Source organism: Hippichthys cyanospilos, chromosome 19 (genome assembly GCF_059441005.1).
Source record: "Hippichthys cyanospilos isolate Australia breed blue-spotted pipefish chromosome 19, RoL_Hcya_1.0, whole genome shotgun sequence".
NCBI lineage: Eukaryota > Metazoa > Chordata > Actinopteri > Syngnathiformes > Syngnathidae > Hippichthys > Hippichthys cyanospilos.
The window spans coordinates 14321070-14342478 of record NC_142387.1 but is presented as its reverse complement, the minus strand read 5'-3'; the positions used below and the strand labels follow the sequence as shown (position 1 = coordinate 14342478).

At 42.4% G+C, this 21409-nt stretch overlaps 1 protein-coding gene across 1 annotated transcript in view; it reads right to left on the bottom strand.

Moving 5' to 3' along the window:
• The window catches only part of LOC148408044 (cadherin-12-like), a 95163-nt gene that overhangs the window by 28123 nt on the left and 45631 nt on the right, over nt 1-21409 (bottom strand). The window contains exons 4-6 of the mRNA XM_088402033.1: nt 17997-18116; nt 13463-13630; nt 11094-11281 (exon numbers count right to left, since the gene is read on the bottom strand). Coding sequence (XP_088258159.1) covers nt 11094-11281; nt 13463-13630; nt 17997-18116 — 476 coding nt within the window. The remainder of the gene's footprint in view (nt 1-11093; nt 11282-13462; nt 13631-17996; nt 18117-21409) is intronic.

The following is a 21409-nucleotide window of genomic DNA, read 5'->3' as shown; positions in this document are numbered from 1 at the left end:
CAAACAAGTGGACTTCCATGAGACTTGAATATTTTTGTAGATCTACTTTTGATAAATGAGCCTACCGATTTTTAATACATGATTAGAAATGGCTGTTTTTTTGTTGGGAGTTGATTGAGAAGAAGGAGTGAGTGGACAACACGTAGACAATCCAAATGAATAAATGAGGAGCGGACAAGTGTGTAACCAGCAGTCGGCTCTCCTCGCGAGTAAAAGCTACTTGTCTTCTTTCTGGTTAAATGTTCTAACTTGCCTGAACCTGACAGCCGGCTTTGGGGGCTGAATTTTTTTAGTTGAACTTGAACGGAGAACATTTCTACTGTGGCGTTCAACAAACTCCAATCTATCCTTAGGATGGACCACTTCATTGAGTGGATGCACACCACGTTGTCCAAAACACAAAGAAAATCACCTAAATCCACACGCTTCCTACTCTGTCACCTGGCGAGGCGTTATTTTTCCAAATTCGCCAGACGGATCCCCCGCTGCACGTATCTAACGTTTCCTCTCAGCGCCTCGGAGGCCCCCGATCGCCGCAGAGTCCAAAATAGCCGACCTGGCCTCCCACGGAAGCCTTCGGCAATGGAATCAATGGATGAATTCCCTGTGGGTTCTGTGGGCGAGCCGCCGGCGCTCTCGTGCCGCCGGACGAGCCCCGGCCGCTATCGGGTGTCATTAACCGGCAGCGGTTTTGCAATTCCCGAACTTCTGCCGCATGGCGGTTTACGCCGCTGATGAAAAATCACAGCACATTATTTATGATTTATCATGACCTTCGCAAGCGTCGCCGCCGCAAAGGGAAAAGACTCGAGTCTCGTCCCTCTAACTCATAACGAGCTTTTGAAATTGCTATGTCAAGGTAGCCTTGCTTTGCTAACGACAACGTGGGAGATTTTGGGGGTTGGGGGCGTCCACGTAAGCACCCCGTTGATTTGTGATGACGTGTACGCCAGCTCAGATTTCGGTAGTGCCTTCAGGTGAGGGAAACGTGGAGATGAGTCCAAATTTTGGCGTCCAGTATACGTTTGAACGTACCCATAATGCCACATGTACAAAGCAATACATCACCCCTCCCCTTAAAAAAGCTATGTTTTTAGCAGTTAGCCTACAGGTAAATTCGTACGCGTTTGCAAATATGATCGGACGTACTTGGTCGAGTAAATGCTAAAGAAATATTGTTGGTATTTTTTGTGTAATGCAACAGGTTTTTTTTTTTTTTAATGAAAAAAAAAAGTCTACTTCAGCATTTAGCACCAGTATGTTTGAAAATTCTGTAAGTAAAAAACTAGTGAATCTTTATTGTTTTATTATAACTGACTGACAATTGTTATCAAATAATTTAGCTATTTTCCCTTGAATGGTGCAAATAAACGAAAAAAAACTTGTTTAGCATTTATGTTACCAGTAGAGATCGTTTACTTCAATATTTTTTTTGTTTTGGTTTTATTATCATGCGGAAAAATAAATACTGTTTTATCTTTTTTGCATTTACCATTATACACACATGTTCAAAAATGCAGTAGGTAAATATTAGCAATGTTTATGGTTTTATTTATGAAGTGTCTGGCATTTTTCCCTCATAAAGCCATGAGATATTGACTCTGATTAGAAAAACTGTTCTGTTTTTAGTGTTTATCCTAGTAGTACGTTTGAACGTATTTGTGAGTGCGTTGGAACAAGTTTTGCAGTCAAAAATGATATTTTCCACCTCAATTCAACGGTTATCGCGCTCCTCCTCCACTATGAAGAAGATGAAACATATTTATCACATCTCCCCAATCAAATCAGCCCAACATCAATCGGTCCCTCTATTTTTCAAGCAGATTTTTGAAAGTATATTCCATCGTACAAAACGCCCGAGCTACTTTTCATTCACCCGCAGCAAATTTTAAGATCCTGCCCAGGAATAGTTTTCTCCGAGGGCGCTATTGATTTTCAATCTACGGTATACTTCCTGCACAAATGGCCTCCATCCCTTATCAGATCTGCCGTGTTTACTTTTCACCTCTCGGTCCATGAAAATGTCAAATTCTTCACACTTTCCGGATTGCGTCTCCGCGTCGGACTCCGTTTGATCTGGAAAGATGCCGTCGGAGTGTTTGGGCACATCCGAGTGGACGCGCGGCTTTTCTCGATTCCCAGCGCCCGATCGTTTCTTTCGCGACGTCTTTCGGTTTCGTTCTTTTCACGGGGATGATTTCCCCTTCCATCCCACCGCTAATGACGTTTATGATGGAGGAAGTGAAGCACGCTCACTGGCCGGCTTTAGTGAAATTAAGTCCTTAATTAATGGCGGGGAGGATGAAAAGGCTTCTCGCCTCAATACTGTCAATTGCTTTGACTGGGGAAGCTTAAACGGAGCTCATTTGGGATCAATAGCAGCGATCCGACAGACCGTTTCCCTGCCGGGCCCACACCCACGGAAAACTCACATCCGTGCAAGCGTACTCTCGCCGCAAATAAAAAGAAGGGACTCGCGCTTGAAGTGGTTTTGTTCTCGGTTCATCCGTGGGACCTTGCTGGTTTTTATTCCATAACCTAATTCCCTCATGAAAAGCTGAGAAAAGTACATTTTTGCCGACGTCAGATTGTTTGCCGTTTTCCGGCGGAATGTCGACTGCGCCGTTCTATTTTTGCAAGCGTTTTCACCGGCGAGGATGAAGTTTCAGTAGCGTCCGGAAATCCGAGTGCGGGCGACCGTCCAATCGGACCGCGAACCTTGAACTGGCTAGGGTGCATTTAGATTTTGATCCATCTGTGCTTGGAAAAGTGGGAGGCGGTCCTCCTCGCGTAGACTGGTGGTTTTGTCTTAGAAGCATGAGCTCGGGCTGTTTTAGGTCTGCTCTGGGGTTTCCTGCTTGATTATTTCTCACGACTAACAGATTGGGCGGCACTATTTAAATTCCAGAAGGCTCAGAGACCACGGTCCATATTTTACCCACCTAGCAGGTCTACCAGGGAGGCACAAAAATAGTCCGTTTTTTTCCCTAAAGCAGGGCTCCTAAATCCCGGTACTCGAATGCTGGTTTTCTGGATGTTTTGCATGTCTCTCTGTCTGACTCGAATGATCAGACAATCAGCAAGTTCTGCAGAAAGTGGATAAATATCCTGAGCATTTGGGCGTCTTGCAGGAGGGTAGTCATATAAAATATTCTTGACACAAGCCCTCGGGGACCAGGATTAGAGACCCCTGCAAAAAAGATGCCAAGGATTCCTGGTTTTGGAGCAGAGCTCTTTTTGGTTGCTAATGCCTGATGAATAAACGGATACATGGTTTCTCTGTAAGGCTGTGGGTCCAAAGGGCATAGTGGCCATAGTCCATCCATCATTCCATTAACTCCTTATCTGCATTTGGCTGTGGAGCCAAAGTAAGAGCAGTGAATCTATACATTTCCCTGTTGACATCAACGTCGGTGAGTTCAAGCCAATGCTGCATAAAATCTGGGCAGAGACACCGTGCAAGTCAATGTCCAGACCTTCTGAGGTACAGTCTTAAGTAGAACAAAGAAAACTCAAAAGAAACACTCATCTCTACGCCACGAGGAGAAGGACAAAACACACGCCATTTTTAGGAAAATCCGGACAAGCTTCATGGAATATCTAGGCTTCGTTTGGTTCTATCGGGAGGATGTGCCAAGTCTTCCAAGTTCAGCTACCCTTGTGCACTACTTTGTCCAGTCCTTTGGTCTTCACATCAAAAGCATTTCTCATTAACGGGAAAGCATTAACGACAACAGAGAGCTGAAATTTCACCCAGATGGGACGGCTACTTAGTTATCACACTAGAGTGTGCCATCCCTTGGCTAAAATACTGCATGTAGAATCTGGAAGAATATGTCCAAAAAATTGGTCACAATACTGCACAAGGAACTTGCCCGAATCCTAGGTCTGCCCTAAGGCCTCCTTTCGGTTTCTCTTTGTAAATAACCAGATTGGCAAGCAAAAACCTCTCAATGTGTCTGAGGACTGATTGGTAGTACAAGGGGAATGGGAGAAACGGCATGTGCTCGGCACGCTGATAGTTCCTCATGTCGGAGTTACCACTAATACCTCGCTGCTTTCTTTCGGATTACTTGCAGCTGGCAACATGTCCAAAAAGTCTCATTGGCCAAACAAACGTGCAAACCCACAGCGCTAATTCAAAGGCAGCCCACTCTAAAAGGCTTTAATAGCTTTTTCGCATGGCGCTTTTCATCAGTGGGGATTTGGCCCTGTTTGGACTGGACTTCAGGCTACAGATTAAGGCAAGTTTTAGCCCTCTCATTTTTATTGGTTTTGTACTTTCCCTTTTTATTGGTTTAAGATTTGGGACATCCAAAAAGCATTTAGACAAATGAAACATTTAGCGAGTGACACTAGCGCTTTCCACGTAGAGACAATAGAAGGATTTTGTTTGGCAAAGCAACGGGCTTAGTTCCATTTCGTTTGAAAGCTAAACAGCTTTGGAGCCACGTTTTGATCGTTTACGATGGGTTCTGGAAGGGCTTATACGAAAGAGAATTACCTTGCATTCGTAAGAGATTGGGAGTGCGGTGGTTCACGCAGTTTACCAACGGGCGACCAGTCCCGGTTGCCAACCGGAAATGACTCGGGAATGAGTTTTTTCAGACACATTGATTGACTTTTTTCAGTTTTAGACTAACCTGTAACCTGGGTAAACACTGTAAAAAATTGTGCAAATGCTGAAAGTTGATTTATCATGCGTCGTTCTTTTATAATGTCATTTATAGTCGGCGCGGTGAGTGGGGCGGGGCTTTAAAAAATAAAATGGAGAAGCACTGTCCTATCCCTACAATAAAGTTTGGGGTAAATATGCACGCGGAAGCTCAAAGTCCACTAGAGGACTCCGTTTGGGATGGGAGCGTATTATTGAAATTCCCGACCAAATCCAATGCCACACACGGCGTCTTGAAACAATACAGGTCGACTCCCCGAGACCGACAGGAGCAGATTCACGCCACGCTCCGCCGGGAGAAGGTAAATAAACAAGCCCGCAGACAAACGGGCCCTTTAATCGGCGAGGAAGCTATTTTGAGCCAGAGGTTGCTGTTTGTCAACGTGTCCTTCCCCGTACGGCGCGTCATGTGTCCGAACGCCTCCCCGGGAATTCTTGGGCGGATTTACCTATTGTCTCACGTAATCTTCTGTTTAGCAGATGGGATGCGCGAGGCCCCTTCACGCCTGTTTTGTTGTTTTTTTTTTCCTCCTCGGCAGGCTGGGAAACAGATGATCATCCTTTGAACCCATTACTCAGCCTGATCCTCTTATCATAGCCAACCTTCCTCACTCTCCAATTTGGCTTCCGCCAAAGTCGGCTGCGTACAATGAGGCGCTCCTATCGCTCGGCGGCGCGCGTGTTTGAATGTGTGCGCCCGTGCGGAAAAGTCAAACGAGGGAGGAAAGGAGAGCGGTGGAAGGATTGCTCTCCGGGGATATTGCGGCAATCCCCAATAAGACAATGGAGGGGGCGGGTCACAACACAGCCGCTAGCTCATGAAGGCTTTATCTTGGGCTCCCTCGCACCTTTGTCGCTCCTCGCTCGCCCCGTGTGCACTTCGTTATGAGCTGGGGGTCCTCATTCACTCGCTCGCTCCGTATCTCGCTCCGTCTCTCATTGTCACTCACTCGCTCCTACAACTCATTCATTCAATAGTCAAGAAAAGGTCATTGTCTGTCTGCCGCTCGCTCGCTCGCTCACTCACTCACTCACTCACTCACTCACTCACTCACTCACTCACTCACTCACTCACTCACTCTGTATCTCACTCGGTCTGTTGCTACAGCATTCACTCACTCACTCACAAGTCATTCATTCAATAGTCAAGAAAAGGTAATTGTCACTCACTCACTTACTCATTCACAAGTCATTCATTCAATAGTCAAGAAAAGGTCATTGTCTGTCTGTCGCTCGCTCGCTCACTCACTCACTCACTCACTCACTCACTCACTCTGTATCTCACTCCGTCTGTTGCTACAGCATTCACTCACTCACTCACAAGTCATTCATTCAATAGTCAAGAAAAGGTAATTGTCACTCACTCACTCACTCACTCACTCACTCACTCACTCACTCATTCAATAGTCAAGAAAAAGTCATTGTCTGTCTGTCTGTCACTCACTCACTCACTCACTCACTCACTCACTCGTGAATTGGTCACCAGTTGTTGTTAGCTCACTCACTCACTCACTCACTCTGTATCTCACTCCGTCTGTTGCTACAGCATTCACTCACTCACTCACAAGTCATTCATTCAATAGTCAAGAAAAGGTAATTGTCACTCACTCACTCACTCACTCACTCACTCACTCACTCATTCAATAGTCAAGAAAAAGTCATTGTCTGTCTGTCTGTCACTCACTCACTCACTCACTCACTCACTCACTCGTGAATTGGTCACCAGTTGTTGTTAGCTCACTCACTCACTCACTCACTCTGTATCTCACTCCGTCTGTTGCTACAGCATTCACTCACTCACTCACAAGTCATTCATTCAATAGTCAAGAAAAGGTAATTGTCACTCACTCACTTACTCATTCACAAGTCATTCATTCAATAGTCAAGAAAAGGTCATTGTCACTCACTCACTCACACACACAACTCATTCATTCAAAAGTCAAGAATAGGTCATTGTCAGTCAGTCAGTCAGTCAGTCACTCACTCACTCACTCACTCACTCACTCACTCACTCACTCACCTGTGAATTGGTCACCAGTTGTTTTTATCTCACTCACTCACTCTTACAATTCACTCATTCAATAATCAAGAAAATGTCATTGTTTGTCTGTCTCTGTCACTCACTCACTCACTCACTCACTCACTCAATCACTCACCTGTGAATTGGTCACCAGTTGTTTTTATCTCACTCACTCACTCACTCACTCACTCACTCACTCACTCACTCACTCACTCACTCACTCACTCACCTGTGAATTGGTCACCAGTTTGTTTTTATCTCACTCACTCACTCACTCACTCACTCACTCACTCACTCACTGAATAGTCAAGAAAAGGTCAATTTATGATATGAACTGATGAATCTGTTATTTTGACAATAAATCAATGAATGATAATTGAACAAGCATGTTTCAATTTCTGTCCTTTTATTCCAAAACAGATTTCTCGGCTTCCAAGCCATTCGTCGATTACCGAAAAATAATGATCGATTAATTCGATTACCATTTACATCGAGACGTCCAGAAATCCCTATTCTGTTTGTTATGAATTTGATTGTGCAGGTCCTGAGCGTAACGTGTCTCTCATGGCGCATCGTTCAAATCGTCTTAGCTGCCGACTTTGAGGCTTCCAAACAACAATAACATCAGACGGCGCGCGCACACAAACACACGCAGAGAGCGCGCACAATGACTATCAATTACCGCGTGCGTGAATATTTTGACGCGGATCAAAAAGGGTGGCGAGCACTTTTTGTGCTAAAAATAGACTCTCAATAGCAGGAACCTTTTTCACATCCTTATCGTCTTAAGAAATGCTTTGAAAGGAAGGCGCAAATGAAGATAAATCGCACATCTGAAAGTGAAAGTTTGAATTCTATGAAGTCATATTTTGGCTAGCCGTGTGGAATTTAATTTGTACCTAAAAAAATGTTTTAAACGAAATAAAACACTTTTTATTCAGTGATTCTTTCACCTACCACTAGAGGGAGCCAATGCATCCATTCAACAAGCCCCTCTTCACTCCAAGAGTCGTCGACATTCAGGCGAATCCATACGAAGAATGAATTTTTTTTTTTATGCTAAAAAATAGACTCTCAATGGCAGTAAGATTTTTCACTTGCTTTCATCTAAAATAATCCTAAAGGGACATTTGCGCCCTAGTTCGAGTTATCAGATTTTGAATATCTGCCAATCACAAGTCCTGATTTGATACTTTTGCAACGTATTAAGGAATTTGTCTTTTCTAGCCTGATTATTTATTTTTCAATCAAATAGTCTAAAACATTTAATGCTAACCCAATGGCTGTATTCACGTCCGCTTTTTCCGAATATTTACATGTTTCATGTTATACAGATAAGCTACTTTTCCAAGTTCTTAATATGAAAACAAAAACAATGTTAGAAAAAAATTGCATTTCAAACAGCGTAAAACAATACAAAAAGAGAAATTACAATCAATCCCGATTCCAATCAGTTAAAAACAATGTGATTTCCGATAAAATGATCGCGATCTGGACGTCCCTATAAGTAATTAATTTTTCTCATATTTCTTTCGTGATTCTTTGGCGTACCACTAGAGGGAGCCCAACAATGCAAACCGCCTTTATTCATCCATTCAACGAGCGAATATTCACTCGAAATGCAGTTACGATTTTAAGCGCAACCCTTATCGGATTTAAAAGATATTTTGAGGCGAGTTTAAAGTAACAGTGGGGAACCTCTTCAATAAAGTGCATTAGCATGTTCCCCCCTCCAAAAAAAAATAGAACATCTCTTTGCTTGCCCGACAAAAGCGACTTTAGCGGAGGCGCTAGCTATTACGCCTGACACTTTGAGTCCTTTCATTTCTATTCAAGCTCGACGTGAGCGCCAACAAATTGAATTTGGACTGCCCAAAGGGGTGCGCGGCGTTGCACAGGCGCGGGGGCGGAGGGATTGCGGGTGAAGTGTGTGTGTGTGGGGGGTTATTGTAAGCAAGCGCATTTAGGCGGCGAGCGCATCAAGTATCTCCGCGTGTGTGTCGGAGTACAAGGGAGAATAGAAGCACTTGTGTAAAACGTACGCACGCACTTTGGTGCGAGACTGTGTGGGAAACGCCGGCCCACGCGTTCATTTTGTCCGACGGCGCTTCGCCTAGATGCCGGCGTCGCGCCGCGTTAGCAAAACGGGCTAATGATATGGTTTCCAAACAAAAAAAAAAACAGTCACAGTCCTCTTCGTTTTTTGACAACGAAAAATAGTAATAAGAATACGAGTTATATAATATACCATTTGAATGAGGTTGAATAAACGCGAGTCAACTTTTGAAGTTTGGATGAGGATACGTTATAAAAGTACGGAAGCGTGGCGCTACGAGCGTTGGGTAAATCCCTTCGATTGTTAAAATAGTTCGAAAGTACTTGCAGGTAGCTTCAAATGTATTTACAAGTATGTATTTCCAGTACTAAATACATGACTTGCAAGGAAGTATTTATGAGCTAAATTTATCATTGCGCCGTTGCATTATGGGAATGAATGCTATATTTTTAGCATTTAGCCTACAAGTTTGTTACAACATATTTTTACGTAGGTTCAACCGTACTTTTGATTACGTTCAAATGTACTTGCTAGCTAAATGCTAAAAACTTAGCGATTGCCGTCGCTATGTTTTAGCATTTAGCCTACAAGTACTGTATGTTACGATTTTTTTAAGTACGTTTGACCGTATTTTGAATATACAGTAAAAAAAAAAAAAGTAAAAACGGATAGCCAATGGCATTTACGGAAAAAAGCTGTTTTACGCACTTAACATGCATGTGAAGCAAATATTTTCAAACATTCAAATGCGTTGAAATGGACTACATTTTGAACGTGTTTACCCTTCAAAAAATGTTTACTCTTCCACATCGGAAACTCAAAACTTTACAAATACCTAAAAAATGAAGAGAATACCTAAACGTAACAAAAGGATTCAAATGTTCCTTTCATTAAAGGTCAATTATTATTACAAATTCGTTTTCAGGCTTAATTTTTTTTCACGTATTTAATTTGGTATAAACCCAACCCATGTTCGTTATGAACTTTATTACAAAATCCTTAGTAACCTTTTTTTTTCTCTCAACAGATTATATATGTATATAAAAAAAAAACTAATACCAAAACAAATAAAAACACACTAAAACAAAGCATTTTCCAGAATGTCCCATGGAGGTGATTATAAAAAGCTCTTTGTGTGTTCCTCGACTAGCAACAAAAAAACGGCGCTCGTAAACGTAGACGAAATGGATCGCACCCCCGCGCCCGGGGAGAAATCAGACGGCGGCGTGGAACCCGTGGGAAGCGGCGTGGCGTTATTTGACTTGAGTGAATTTGGACATGATGGATGGCGCCGCTGCTCGCAAGTCAGCCAATACCGTTCTACGGAAGATTTACGCTAATGCGATTAATGGCCACAAGGGGGCTCTGAATCACATCAGCAAATATGTCAAACTGGCTCTGTTCTTTGTTGTTATGACGTTGAATTTTCATGTTTACCACATGTTTAGTAAGAAATATTCTTAAAGGGGAAGTCATCCTCCAAATTTTTCTCAGCTCCATGCAACTTCACTAGTCTAAAAAACCTCACATTCAATCCCAGATCATAAAGTATCATCTTAATACTTAAGTATCGATGTAACGTCAGGTCTCTTAAAAAAACGTGAAAATACGTCCCTGGCATTGAATGAATGAAAAACCTCTAAGCAAGTATTCTCACCAAACACCTTGGAGATGATTTCGGAAAAGCCGTTTGTCAAGTCATTCCGACGTGATACTCGAAAAAATCCTGAATTTTGTCTTATAGGTTATCTTATTTGAAGCCTCCATATTTTCTGAGCCATATAGGCCAAAGTTAATAACTTGCACGTCTTATCGTCTTTAATAAATTTTGCGCGGCTGCTCCATTTCGCCTCCTAAATTTAGCGTCGGCCCGAAACGTCATTCTTTGTTCATACAAGAGACGAGCCTTGAAGGCGTCGTCATTAATTCCTCTAAAGTCGCTCGGGCAAAAATGGCGTCGATTCACGTTGGACACCATTTCCGGCGCCGATCAAAGCTCGCCCCCGGGAGCCTTAATCAACTTAGCCAGCAGAACGCGCGCAGAATGAGCGCCTCCATGTCGAGCGGGACGCCAAGCCTCAAACGAGGGTTCAGGGGGTCACCGAGGGCCCTTGGTGGGGTGTCCCACTGCCCGCCGTTTCTTTTCTTCTACAAAGTCGGCTCCAACATGTATAATATATTAGCGACATCTCCAAGATTTCGCCGCGCAGCCTCGCTATCTTCTCCCTCAACACATGTACCCCTCCTAAGGCGCTTGTGTACCAAGAATATTAGATATGCATTAAATATATATATTTATAGACCTTTTGCAAGGACAACCGAACCAACGAGTCGGGGCTCACCCGCTTGAGGATGATGACGCCATCTTGGTTATGCTGGTTGGTGGTAATGTCGAACATGGCGCCCCCGTCGCCCGGCACGATGGTGTACTCCACTTCGGCGTTTTTGCCCACGTCCAAATCGTGGGCTTTGATCCGTCCCACCGCCGAGCCCACCGCCGACGATTCGGGGACTCGCAGGTGGAAAAAACCTGCAAGCGTCCATCGATTTCTTTAGTTTGATAGGAAATGATTTCAGGATTATTCATATTCTCATATACGGGCAGATGTTGCTAAAATGTTTTACTTGGATTTTGTCAAAAAAAAAAAAAGGTTGACGGAATTACACCCCTGACTTAGATGTTGTGTTCGTCGCCAGTCTCTATTATTGATAACTAACAAGAACCTTAATTCTCACTTGAATCTCCAAAGTTTTGGCAACTTTTATCACACGGATGTTGAACGCACTCGCTCCTCTGAGAACCGTTGGCCATTTTCCTGAAGGAAACGATCAGTCCGAGGCCAAAGTGGAAATTTCTCTCCAGCTAAGCCGGTCTAGCGAGGACTGGAAACATCTTCGGCGGAGTACAGAAGCATTCGCACGTGGCGCCAACCTTTGTGCTGTGACAGAATTATGGAAATAACAACTTTGGCTTTCCCGCGGCTCGGCCGGATTTGCATTCCGGGGCGCTCCGCCGGCAGGAGGTTTGCGCTTGGCTGTCATGCGCTCACTGCCGCTTCATCAGCCGGAGCACAAAACCCCAACATCGGTGACTTTACAGAAATTGATTTTTTTTTTTTTTTTTTTTTTACCACCTTCGGCTGCTGATTGAGAGAGGCAAATTCATGGGGTTGAGCAGCCTATAAAATGAAAAAGTAGTGGAGTTACAGCACGGTGCTGAAATGCAGTGAGTCAGCCCCCTCAGCGCATCGTGCTAAAACCGAAATCTAAATATAGAAGGACGCTCCATGAGCAAAAACAACGGATGGCCGACAAGTTTTATTTACCAGAGCTCGTCGGCGCAGCCACGCGAAAACAAGTCGACCTTTTGCGCGCCATCGTGACTAACTGTGCAATTACGTACGGGGAAATGTCCGGAAATGCCGCACTTAATACATTTCTGACCATCCGGTCTTAGTTTTCTTAAGTACACGGAGGAGTCGGGTCCAAACGGCTTATATTCAGACGTGTCTTGTGTGTTGGTAAGGTAGCAGCTACGACATTAGCATGATAGCATAACTTTGCCTCCGAGTCTACCAGATTAATGCGAACTGAGAGGGTTAGCTTAATGCTAACAAATAGCTCAGTTTGAACCCCAATATTGGAGTAAAAAGTCTCTTAAAACGCAGCCTAAAATTTGCGTTAATTTTTTATCTGGTGCTACAGTGGGGGAAAGCTCTGGAAATGCCACATACCTTTGATACTTCTTGAGTGTGTTGGTAAGGTAACAGCTACCACATTAGCATGATAGCATAACTTTACCTTCATGTCTACTAGCATGACAGATAGAGGAACACAAAAGTTGGGATACAACTTCTGCCGATTTGAAGAAAAGAAAACTAAACTTTCAGCTTTGTATTCCCAACAACGGGTCGTGTTTTTCCGGCCGTCACTTCATTGATTCATCAAGCGTCGCGCTGCAGATTGCTTCCCTAAAACGGCAGCGTTGCATCAGGAAGGCTATGTGGCATAAAATCACAGGGATGCAAACAAATTCAGAGAGAAGACGACTTTGACGGTGGAGTGATGGATGGATTGATGCAATGCCGCAGACTCCCGAATAACGGAAAACACTTTGAAGTCAGGAGTTAATGCCGAGAGTTTTGAATGACGACACACTGCTCCATCATAAATAGTTTTAATGATACATTTCCGACGTTACGTTCCGCGACCAGGGAAACTTATACCTTACCGTTCGCGGGATACGTATCTCATGTCATACTATATGCATTTGGTTACAATCATTCTCGTAGTTTTTGTCCAATTAGAATCCGGCTAACTTGTGTCACCAGGCTGTATAAAACTTGCCCAAAGCCTTAACAATCAACAGTGCGCGCACTGTAAGTGAACGGGCACATGTAGTTAATCGACAGCTGCGATAGCCAATCAGATCACGAGTTGGTGACAGCAAGGCCATCTAGAAGGCCTCACGTTGAACGGGAGATGAGGAAAGAAAGGAGAATGGCTTTTGTGTTGAAATGTGTTTTGGGGGGAGTCATTTTGGTGAGTGCAATAATTTTGTTTATTTAGTCATTTTTAATTTAGTTTTGTTATCTTATTTCGCCTCTATTCAAACAACGGATATCACGGTCGTGCTTCAGTCCAAGTGAACGGAACCAGTTTGAAGTGAAACCCACTCGTTTCAAAATACAAGTTCCAACAGACCACTCACTTTTGGAGAACCGAGGCGGGTTGTCGTTGACGTCGCTTAGGGTGATGTTGACCACGGTGGTCCCGGCCAGCCCCCCCAATTGGCCGCCCATGTCCTTGGCCTGGATTAGCACCTGGTACTGTTCCTTCACCTCTCGGTCCATGTTGGGCAAGGCCGTCTTGATCACGCCTGCAGCAGATAACAAATGCAAATGTCACGTTGGCATTTCAAGGAACGGTAAGAAGCGATATCAAAGGAAGCCAAGTACGCATCCGTGCCCAGAGTATATTTTTTAAGACTTCACCTGAGGAACATGAATCGAGGTCGCTTGACAGAGTTGACATTCAAGCGATGATTCACTTGTAGATCACACGATTCTTGTGATGTAAACACACCGCTTTGAAGATACTGTGGCGCTTTCCATTCTTTGAATTCGAGCCAGAAATGTTCTTTACGATAATATGGGCACGGGCCAACGGAATGGGAATAGCAAAAGTCGAAAACAAGCCGTGATTGGTCGTTACCTGAGCCCTTAATCACTGTGATGTCAATTTCAGTGGACAGCAAGTGGCAAAATTTCCCCCCTACCAAGATGTATTACCCGATAAAATTATTTTGTTATTTTCAAAGTCAAACTGCTGAAAATACCTATACAATGAATATAAACATCCATGTATATAAAACAATCATGAAAACTCAAGCCGGTCTATGCTCTCAATTTCAGGAGCATGTCCTCTGAAAACCACAAATTCCACTTCATCCAGCAACTTTCTCACAGCTCCGCATTTCTACATGCTCAAGCCACCAAAATATATCCACATAAGCCTCTGCTGGCTGGAATATATCCCGTCGGGTCAGAGGCGCAAGCTATAAGCTAGCTTGCGAGCTAACAGGCTTTAGGGGTTCCCCGTGGACCAAGGCTGGACTTCTTGTTAGTGGCATTCTTGGGAATTTAAATGATGACATGAGCGATTACGTTCGCACGTGTGCAGCTTGCTACAGTAGCTAACTCAAAGCACGCTGTCCAATTTTAATAAAACATTTTGACTTTGCAGCACGGAATCATGAATAGATTTGGGTATCAGCTAGCTTGCGAGCTAACAGGCTGTTGGGGCTTTTCTTGAGTTGAGGGTGGGCTTCGAGCTACTACCGCCATCATACAGGGAAGATTTTTGGGCTAAGTGTGTATCTAGCTAGCTAGGTAACGCAAAGTACGTTGTCGTGTGGAAAATTAGGCTATTTGTAACTGCTAATCAATTCTTATTTTTGTCTTCTTTTTTGTGACTTTGTAGCCTAAAATCGAAGCGAGATTTCAAGCTTTAAGGTGCATTTTGTGGACCAAGGATGTTATTCAGGTTGGTGTCATTTTTTTTTTTTAAATTTCAATAACGATAATCAGTGAAAATGTTAGCATCCGGGGACGATTTATGTGTTACATGTGTAGCTAGCTCGCTAGATAAAATCGAAATGAGATTTCAAGCTTAAAGGTGCATTTTGTGGACCAAGGATGCAATTCAGGTTGTTGTCATCCTTTTTATTTTTAATTTAAATAACAACAATCAGTGAAAATGTTAGCATCCGGATATGATTTATGGGTTACATGTGTAGCTAGCTCACTAGCTTTATTGGATGATGTAGTGTTAAAATGGGCCTATTTATAATATTTAAGTACATCCTACTAGTGTATTCTTAGTGTGACTGATTGAGTTTTAGCTATAAGTCCAATTTTCTGAAAACGTTTTCTCTTTGCAGCCCAGAATCATGACAGGGTTGGGCTATCAGCTAGCTTGCAAGCTAACCAACTGTCGGAGCTTCCTGTGGGCTTCGGGTCGTTCCCGCCTTTTTTGGGAAAAATGAGTGCACGTTAGCATCCAGGGAAGATTTTCGGGTTATGTGTGTAGCTAGCTAACTAGCTAACCCAAAGTACGTCGTGGTGTTAAAAAATGGACCTATTCAGAACAACTCCGATTTTTGAATTCTCGAGTTTTACCAAGTTCAATCTTGCGAAAGCGTTTCGACTTTGTAGCCCGGTTTGGCTGTGAAGATAACGTCGGCCAACAGCGCCACTCGTCTCGCCTCCCGCCCGTCGTTGATTGTTTGCTGATTGTTGACGTGTGTTTGCGCAGATAGACGCGCGCCCAGCCGAGAAAACGTTTATCCTCGCAGCGTGACTCGTGTTTGCCGCCGTTTTGCCATCCCGCCTCAGCAGGTGCTCCGCGAGCGGCAACACCTTCCACCTGCGTCTCCGTCGCGATATGCATGAATGTCTTTTATGACGCCCGCGACTGTCCCGCATGTCCCGCTGCTGGCAATAGTGTCTTTTAAAGCGGACACATTATGGAAATGTGACTTTTTAATAGCTTGTATACAAATAGCTGCGTGTCTGGTGAATACGGCCGCAGCCGTGAAGTGTGAAATTGAATAACGGCGTTAAAACTTTTATCTGCCTTTTTCAGAAAAGAAATTTTGCTGAGTAATGCTGTCGGGCCAAATGTTATTCGACACGACTAATTTTATTATTATGCATGCTACCGCGTTTTTTAAGCCGCAGCTAGCACATATTGAGGACATTTTAGGAATAAGCCGTAGCGGACAGATATTCACGCAGAAAGATGGTATTTGGACGTTTGAAATTTTTTGGGTTTTAATTTAAAACTGCATGTTTAGTACCAACATATTTATGGAAATGGTTGGATGGATGGATATTTTCAACATATTACCGTATAAAAGATCTTATTTAACTTATACATTTTATATTTTTTTAATACTTATATAAGTACACGAAATATTTTTAAAACTCTCTTTGAGCATCTTTTCAGTTTTACAGTATTTCATAGTTGTTCCATGAATCACATATACATACATATGTATATACATACATATATATACATACATACATATACATACATACATATATATACATATATATATATATATATATATATATATATATATATATATATATATATATATATATATATATATATATATATATATATCTCCATTTTCAGCTAAACTCTACCAATAAGTGTATTTGTATTTTAAAAAATATAGTTTTATCCTCTACTTATTCCACATTATTGTAAAACACTTGATATCATTCTATATATTTCCATTGACCCTCATTCACTTCCTCGAGAAATTTCATTCTCTAGTTTGGGCGTTTTATTTGTTTTTTTGTCATCATTGTAGGTAATTTCGCTGAAAAAAAAAAGAAAAAAACTGTTCCCTTTTCCGGCCACCCAGCTGCCAATCCACAAGCTTTTACCGCCGTTCTGCTGCACTGACTCCAGCAGAGTGCGAGCATAAACAACAAAATAAACAACAGCGTTAATGTTTCAACATAATTATGTTTGGCCAATTTCAACCGGCGGCTGTAAACAGTTGTTAGCCAGTCAGCAACCAACCAATGAAAACATCTGGATGCTGCCGGGCTCGCTAATATGTTGATATGTGACCAGGCTAGTAATAACAGATATTTGATACCTTTTTTTCAGTATGAGGACTCACTCTTTGAATAACAAAATTGAATAACAAAAACAACTGCAAAGTAAAATCATCAATGTAGCACTGACTACTGCTCACAAAGACACAATGTCATATGTTTTTTTAATGTTAAGTATCCGTGTCTAGTATCGGTAGCTTTCATGACAACTCGATACCTTGAAATAGGCCGGTACTGGTAAAGGGATGTTTGATATTACGTTTTTTTTACGACATAAATATAATATCTGTGCGAGTATTCACGATACTAATTATCGATACTATTCGCTTTTTTAATAACATAAAATCAGACACAATAACAAAAAACTGTGAACGCATACCTTTCAATTTGATGCAGATCATAACTCATCAGTATAGCGCCAACTACTGCCGAGAAGGACTAAATGTTTTTTTTTTTCTTAAGTATCCATGGCTGGTATAGGCAGCCTCAATTACTACCCCATACCTTCAAATAAGGCCTGTATTGGTATAGGGAAATTAAAGTTATGTATTAATTGTTTTAATTTAATTTGTTGAGCGGCATCAGTTCTATCCATACATATGTAGGTTGAATTTATCAACACCCACAAAAAAATTGAAAAAAGGTATGGTCTGTCTTTGTAGTCAGTGAAGTGACGATTATACTCCAACTGGTCTCTACCGCCACCTACTGTCTTGAGTTGAAACATAAGTCAACAGAAAATTTTCTGTTTGTTGACATAGTTCGACTGCTGCTCGCAGGAAAATCAATGTCATAAAGCCTATGAAAATGCATCTCAAAAATTGTTATAGTCGTTTCATATGGTCCAAAATTCGGACAATGATTATTTTTGTACACAAAATCTTGCACATCCAGCTGCAATCACACAGAGATATCAGAATCGTTGCATTTTGACATTTTACATGTTTGAATCATCGCCTGGAAATTTCAGCTCCCTAGTGTTTTCTTCCCATCGATTCTTTGATGATATTAAAAAGAAATGAAAGGAATTTTCATAATTTGTGACATGATGCCACAAGGGTTTAAAAAAAAAAAAAAAGCTATAGTTTAGAATATCCTAGAACTTGTTACCGGTTTTGGGGTCCACTGAGAAGTATGGCTGCCCGTGCAAGATGCTGTACACCACCCTGGCGCTGTTCCCGTATGTGGGGTCGTCGGCGTCGGTGGCGGTCACCTGCGTCACGTACGTCCCTGCGGGGAAAAGACAAAAAAAAAAAAAAGCCACATCCGTGTTAACTGGGCGGATGTAAACACAAGGGACACTTGTGCTCTGCCGCTTGAGCCGCAGCCGTTTATTAAATAAGACGCGGACACCGAGGAAAAAACAGAGGCGCTCTCACCGATGCGGTTAGCATGGCAGCCGTCCAAGCGGCGTAATTACATGTTGGATCCACCTTGCCTAACGGCATTAGTCATTATTTACCGCGGCTTTTCAATTAGTAGGTTTTTCATCGTTTTATCACAGGCAACATATGGAGGCTGTGGAATTATTGTGCGGTTGTAATATGACAATGACAACACCGACGGGGAAACGTCAACTCAATTTTGTAAACAAAAACAAACCAAAAATGTTATCAATACTGTCCATGCGTCCACGCCAGGTAGGATGCTAATCTTTTGTGAGTCTGTTTAAAGAAGCTGCATATGAATCAAGCCTGTGAGCGGCCTGCAAACAAAAACGTGAGGGGAGGCAGATTAAGGACCCAAAAAAAGACGCCATTGTGAGGAGACCCTAACGCGAGCAGAGGACGTCCAGAGTCCTCAGCGGTTTCCGTGTTTGCACGTCTTTAAATAGAACGTGTCCGCCGGAGGCCACGGAGAGTCCCGAGCCACGAGGGGGAACCAGCAACATTATGCACTGTACCAAATGGGTACTCTACTTCACTTACAGAAATATCGATCTATTATATATATATATATATATATATATATATATATATATATATATATATATATATATATATATATACACACACACACACACACACAATCACATGCATATGGACTATAAGCCACGAGGCTCAACTCATGAGAAAAAAGTTGAGGTTTATAAGGTTTATAGTTCAAAATGTATAGTTCAAAACATATATATTTAAAGATAAATATATAATATAAATAAATTAAAAAGTAACAATTTATATATTTGAGAAAAACACGTTTAAAATTTTGGCACAATCTTTTGATTCATTGGGATGACGGCATATTTTGATATGGTACTCGAGAGCGTATGATTGAGTCTTGGGGTGAATCTGAGTGTCGGTACTGCGAATGTGACATTATCTTCCAATAAAAGAGCATTTTCGCGCATCGCTATACTTCAGGGTGGAAGGAAAGTCCAAGATTTCATCTATGGTACGTTTACCTACTCCATAATGTCAAACTAATATCATCAATTTACCGGATTAACCGGTACAATTAAGCAGACAAATAGCAGACTCGCTATTAGGTGAAGTTAAAAGTTTAGTATAGGTATTTAAAAAAAAAAAAAGAAAGACCATCACATGGCGACTCCTCGTGGGCGGCTTCCTCATTTAAACATCACTGGATGAGACTTTAGTGACAATTAGGGTGGAAGCGGCGGTCCACTCTGACAGGCCGCCCCCGCCCCTGCCACCACTGACGGACGGGCCTAATAGCACGGCGCGCTGCCGTGTTACCGCGGCAACCCGAGCCTGAAATAACTACCGCCGGCCGCCTCTTAACGTCAAAGTGACACGCCGATTGCGTGCCGTGCCTTTGTATGCCTTTTATTTTAAATATATAGGTATGCCATTCAGCTGATTGTCATTTTATAACGGAGCGTACCAGCAGGCCCAATGAGGCGGAAATTGCTACTGTGATTTCGCAAACTTTTGCGGAATCAACAGCACAGACAAAAACATATCATTATGCGCGGATGGGCATATGATGAGATGGCCACGATTATTTAAGCTGATCCTCGCCGATATTAACAATTAAAAAGTCAAGCACTTTTATTACAAGTCAAATCAAGTACTTTGTCATCCTACCACCGGGAGGCAATGTTTCCCACATCTTTGCATTTTCTCGCCCTAATATATTATTTACCTGTGTGAAATAATATTAATAATAATATAAAAAACGTAAATAAACGACACGTTTTAATGAGCGATCATTTTATGACCAATTATTTTTTATTACGATCTCCAGTCGAGCGTGTCATGCAAATAAATCAATTAAATCATTAAATCTTGTTGATGAGAGCAAGGAAAGAAATTCATCAGACATGTTTGTGGTATAATCACTCTCAGCTAGCTAATTAGCTGCCTGTCTATCATCTCGTTATCAGGAGCCCTGTTTCCGCGGCGAACTGTACTGTACTAAACTTGCATCAAACACTGAGCGCTCGTTTCCTACTTATTTATTTATTTACATTTGTTCCCGCTCGAAGGGCGTCATTGCCATTCTGACGGAGACGAACTCTCTTCCGGCGCGTTACCTTGATCCGCCCTCTTGGGGATCGGCCCTGAATAGCCGCCTCGCTCTCGCTCCCGCTCTCAAATGTCAGGAGTCGGTCCGCAAGGCGAGCGAGGTGCTTGAAGCTCACCTGCGACTACCCGAGCCATCGCCGCTGCCTCTTGGTCTTTATCGTTGCTTTTATCCGATCAGGCGGAAAGGACGCGGGGTATGTCCAACAAGCCCCCCCAAAAAAAAAAAAAACCTTTTCAGATGATAACACACTTCACAAAAGCCTGTGTGTGCTTCACACCCCAAACCACTCTTCATACTTAACTTCGAAACCCAAACCCTGACATTGACATGAGTCCGGAATTTAGAACCCCAAACCAGTCTTCAAATAAGTCTTTGAAACCCTAAACCAGATTAAAACAAGGCCTTAGTCAATTCGGCCAATTTGAAACGCTAACCCTGGAGTGAAAATACGTACTCACCTTTCCTAAAATCTACCTTCATTTAGAATCAGCTTAAACACACACACAAAAAAAAAAAAAAAAACAGTAAACCTTCGGTCGCTTATTGCTGTGTGTTTGTTTGTGGTCAATATGTTTTGACTCATTGGAGCATTTCAACTAAGTCCTGGTGTGCTCAGCAGGGGCCCTAAAATTGAACCCTGTGGAACACCATATCCACCTGAGATGGAGCCTTCTCATTTTGTCTACATCTTTTGACTCATTGGAGCTACCCTACTCCTTGTGTCCTCAGCAGAGGACGTCAGAGCTTTTCCAATGATTTCTCAGTTTTTGGGTGGGATGCGCTGCGTTATAAGGCGCACCGAGTTATACTGCATATGAAGGGAAAGAACAGGACAGCAAATGAGTAGAACTTCTTTTGATATCCATATGTAATAAATGTCATCATTATATATAACATTTTGATATTTAAGATTGCCTTAAGTATGCCTTAGAGCATATTCCAAAAATACAGTCATTTGATACGTTCCGTAATTTTGAAATTTCACACCTGAAAAGTTCAAACTTGAAAGCCTTAACTGCTGTTTAGAAAGTCTA